This window comes from Centruroides sculpturatus, unplaced genomic scaffold, assembly GCF_000671375.1.
Source record: "Centruroides sculpturatus isolate CEXI.00-Female unplaced genomic scaffold, Cexi_2.0 scaffold300, whole genome shotgun sequence".
Lineage (NCBI taxonomy): Eukaryota > Metazoa > Arthropoda > Arachnida > Scorpiones > Buthidae > Centruroides > Centruroides sculpturatus.
In genome coordinates, this window is record NW_019384507.1 from 520355 (window position 1) to 524958 (window position 4604).

At 31.8% G+C, this 4604-nt stretch overlaps 1 protein-coding gene across 1 annotated transcript; it reads left to right on the forward strand.

Moving 5' to 3' along the window:
* Window positions 1-348: 348 nt before the first annotated feature.
* LOC111622260 lies at window positions 349-2970 on the forward strand. The gene has a single exon (XM_023364612.1). The coding sequence runs from the start codon at window positions 365-367 to the stop codon at window positions 1757-1759; it is 1395 nt and encodes a 464-aa protein (XP_023220380.1). The 5' UTR covers window positions 349-364; the 3' UTR covers window positions 1760-2970.
* The last annotated feature ends 1634 nt before the right edge of the window (window positions 2971-4604 follow it).

A 4604-nucleotide genomic window follows, 5' to 3' on the forward strand; every position in this document is an offset into this window, starting at 1 on the left:
GAACTGCCAGGCATAGGCGGTGGCCCACATCACCCATGCCTTACGCCGCCCTTGGTCACAGAAATGATGTAATTTGAATATAAATTATTTATAAATACGTATGTCGTTATATTTTTATTACGACTTAAATATATTTAAGAGTTTACAACCACTGTGCTGGACAAGACATTGTTGAAACAAAAAAAAGTTATGCATTCCATCACGTACAGTACATAAACAGTGTCGTAATTCACCAAGTGCAAATCAGCAAATTCGTAAAATTTTCGTTTATTTTGAACAATCCGGATAATCGAAAATCCGGATAATAGAGGTCCGGATAATCGAGGTTCTACTGTAGTAAACTTTAAGTCCGCCTACAATTAAAATGAATAATAATAAGGTAAAAGTAAATAAGACCTTAAAATATCTTGGAGTGGTTCTTGACCATCGACTCAGTTGGAAACAACACATAGAATATGTTACCAATAGAACAGGTCTAATAATACAATCCTTCGCCCAAGTGGCCAAACGGGACTGGGGCCTCTCCACTGGTGCGATGTCTATAATTTATGACAGTATTTACTTACCCATAATATCCTACGCTAGTAATACATGGAGCCGGGCGGCAGAAAGGGTTCATATAAAAAGAAAATTAATATCCTCGCAACGAAGAGCCCTAATGCTAATAACTAAAGCTTACCGTACGGCTAGTAATACAAGCCTACAGGTCATAGCCAGGAAACCACCGCTGGATCTATACATAAAACAAAAGAGTAAAATACAGCAGGCAAAAAAGGGAGAAAGCATACAAGTTGATACTTTAAGTATCCAGCATAATGATGTAGAGTGGCCTTATTCTTTTCGGGAAACCAATAATTACATTATCTCATTAGAGCACGATAACTTTGATACACATAACCAGGATATGGATATATATACAGACGGATCAAGACACGACGGCAAGGTTGGCTCTTCTTTTGTTGTTTTTATCAATAAGATGGAAGTACATAGTCAAGCTATAAGATTACACGAAAGATGTACTATCTTTCAAGCTGAACTCTACGCTATTAAAAAGGCAATTGCATGGACTATGCAAACTCAGAATAATATTGCAATAAACATCTACACAGATTCACGTTCTGCATACAATATTATATATAGCAATATATTACACCCTTTAGCGGAGGATATAAGAAACTCAATACGCCTTGCTACGTGCAATATTAAAATCTACTGGATCAAGGCACATCAGGGAGTCTATGGCAACGAAAGAGCCGATACTTTGGCTAAGTATGCTGCTGACAATACAATTTTACCAATAGAATACGATAAGCTAAGTGTTAACACCCTGAAAAGATTAATTTGGGAAGAGACGATACAGCTATGGCAGCAAGAATGGAATCAAAACAGTTCCCACATCACGTATAAATTTATCCCTGATCTGAAATACTTCTATTCTATTAAATATTTTCTACCTAATCATATTACTACTCAAATATTCACCGGTCATGGAAAGTATGCCTCATATCTAACTCGTTTTACAACCAGAAATGATGATAACTGCCCTACATGTCGCATAACTGATGGCCCAGAACATTATTTCTATGACTGCATTATGTTCTGCAAAGAGAGGCTGGAATTGCAGTTAATTCTGGAAGAATACGGCATACAATGGCCATGTAAACTTTGTGACATATGGGTTAACAAAAATGTCTACAATGCTTTTATTAAGCTTGCTGAGAGCATTTATACAATCACCAATCAGATAATTTATAATTAAAGTTTTTGACTTCATTTGTATCAGCTGAATTCAAATCTTTAATACTTATTTAATATATATTTAAATAGCTATTGCAAGTTGCTCTAGCATTTCTGCATTGCAATAGGGTTATTCCTGGAGAATTATTATAAGAATGCATGCATTGATAATAATTAATATTAAATTAATGATAATTTGAAGTTACTTTCAGTAGGCTTAGAGTGCTACATATGGATTAATAGTAAATTAATAATATCATTGGTACTTATAGAAATAGTGAAACTATAATTATGTATAATGATTAGGTTATTGGCTATTCATTAATCAGTGATCTACTATTGCTTTGTTATAAGTCAACTTGGAGATGAAACATTGCAAGTGAATAGACTACAGACAGAAAACAAGAACTTTATAGAGTGATCATTGAACACTAACTGCAGAAATGATGCAAACACAGGGAGGACTGAAAATACTAATATGACAATAAGTGACCACATACGTTTTATTACTCACAGAGGACATGGAAATACAAATTGAAGATAAGAATTGAAGACAGAGATTAGTGTGAATTATTGATACATATAGAACTATTAATGCTACCAACGACTGGTAGTTATGAACTTCTTTACGTTATCTTCAGTGATTTTCAACATGTATTTTATTAATTAAGAATACTACAGTTGGAAACTGGTATTAATTTAAAATAAATCTATAAGTATAGTTAAAGTATTGGAATACTAATCTGTACAGACTAATTGCATATTAATAATTTTAGTAGCATTGAAATTATGTATTATAAATATAGTAATTTATATTATTAATGTAAGTAGTTGGAATTTTAATATTTAACCAGAAATAATAACTATTTTTAAGAGAGTGTTCATTCACAACTTTACGTTAAAATATAAGATTGTTAAATATATATGTTGAACATGTATGTTAACATATCTTTTGAATATATTCAGTTACAAACATTGTAAATATTATTAATATTGGTTCTACTATTATCTCATAACGTATTATATATATTACATATATATATTGAAATATTATATACCAATATCTAACTTGAACTGTATAGCTTATGTTATAACAAATAATATATAAATTAATACTGTATTATACATTTTATATTGTAATATTAATTAAACTTATTGTATAGTTTTTCCTGATAATGCCACAGCGGGGTCAGGATATATGTATATTACATGTAAAAATAAAATGATTGATTGATTGATTGTAGTAAACTTCAATAATCGACTTTTCTTATAAACAGAAAGTACTAATTCATGTGTCGCCATCTAGTGAAGAGAGAGAGAAATAGACAGACAAAAATCCGTTGCAGTTTTATCTAATTAATAACAAATCTGTATGTTTGATTAGTGGTAAACATTCTGGAGATAATAAAAATGCTACAGTTAAAATTTAGTAACGATTGGTTCAGTAGTTTTCACGGTCAGTGGTCACAAACGAAAAATATGTTGTCTCTTTATACAGGGTGTATCAGAATGACATTTTAAAAATTTGGGGATTGTAGAGGATGAAATTTTTAACGTCTTGATATAAGGAACCCATAGCCGGTAATGTGATATAAAGTTTCTAAAACCGTATGAAGTGCTTGACCGCCCTTCACTTTAGTAGCTACCTTTTCGTCCATTGACGTCATGTTATTGTTCTTGACTTCTTCCTCTGTGGTTATGTAAAGTCTCTTGTGTACGCAACACCTGTAGGAACAGTTCATGAGCTTACGGAGCGCATCTTTATGGCATTTAATACCATCAGAGGGGAGCGTGCCATCTTATAAAGTTTTCCCCCTATAACACTGTTGGATTTTCTGTTATGTAACAAAGTTGGTGGTCGTCACATTGAGCATTTACTCTAAAGTAGTGCAACCACTGATTCGATGTACAGTTTGATTGTACTCTACTGTTTTTTCAATAAAACTTCTCATAAATACTGTATTCTGCTGTTTCATTCAGCATACCGACTGCAAAGTGCAAAGTGCTGTAGAAACTTTATATCACATTTCCCTCTATGGGTTCCTTATATCAAAAACGTTCAAAATTTCATCCTCTATAGTCTTCCAAATTTTTAAAACGTCATTCTGATACACCCTGTATAGTAAGTATAGATTACTTATTACCCCTCAGTTCCCGATCAACTTTTAATTAATTATAATTAAACATAAAAAATACTTAAAACTGAAAAAAACGAAAGAAATGCGTTAATTTTGAAGAAAAAGCTTCAAATTTTATTTTCCTTTGTCTTGTCTTTCTGTGAAATTTGACACCAATGAGTCATTGTTTACACAGCTGGATGACATTGAAAACAGCTGGTGTGGTATTTCCCGGGACATTCTCATAGACGTCTCGGGAGGAGAAGGGTTTAAAGTAGGGTGAATACTAGCTAGACCTATATTTTTAAATATTTTTAAAAAATTAAAATTTTTATTGCGATTTACGAACCACCGACTTAATTAAACTTATATATAATAAAATCTATTAATTGAAAAAATTAAAAAACTATTGAGGGTCGTTTTTGACATCAGAAAGTAGCTTTAAATAACTTTACTGAAGTCAAACCCGTGCACTACAACTTTAGAACGATTAATTAAATTTGATAAAAAAATCGCATTAAAAACAATTAAGCGTTAATCGTGAGTCATTAAAGATAATTTAAAATCGCGATAAAATTTTTTTGTGCCGGTAAAAATTTTGAAGAAACTTGGAGACTTAAAATCATTCCAAAAATAAAAAAAAATTTTTTTTAAGTCGACCGCGTTTTTCATAACGCTATGTAAACTTGACGAGTTTTCTCGTCAATCGGAATGAAGGGGAATTAATAGAAGTATTTTAGTCGACAAACT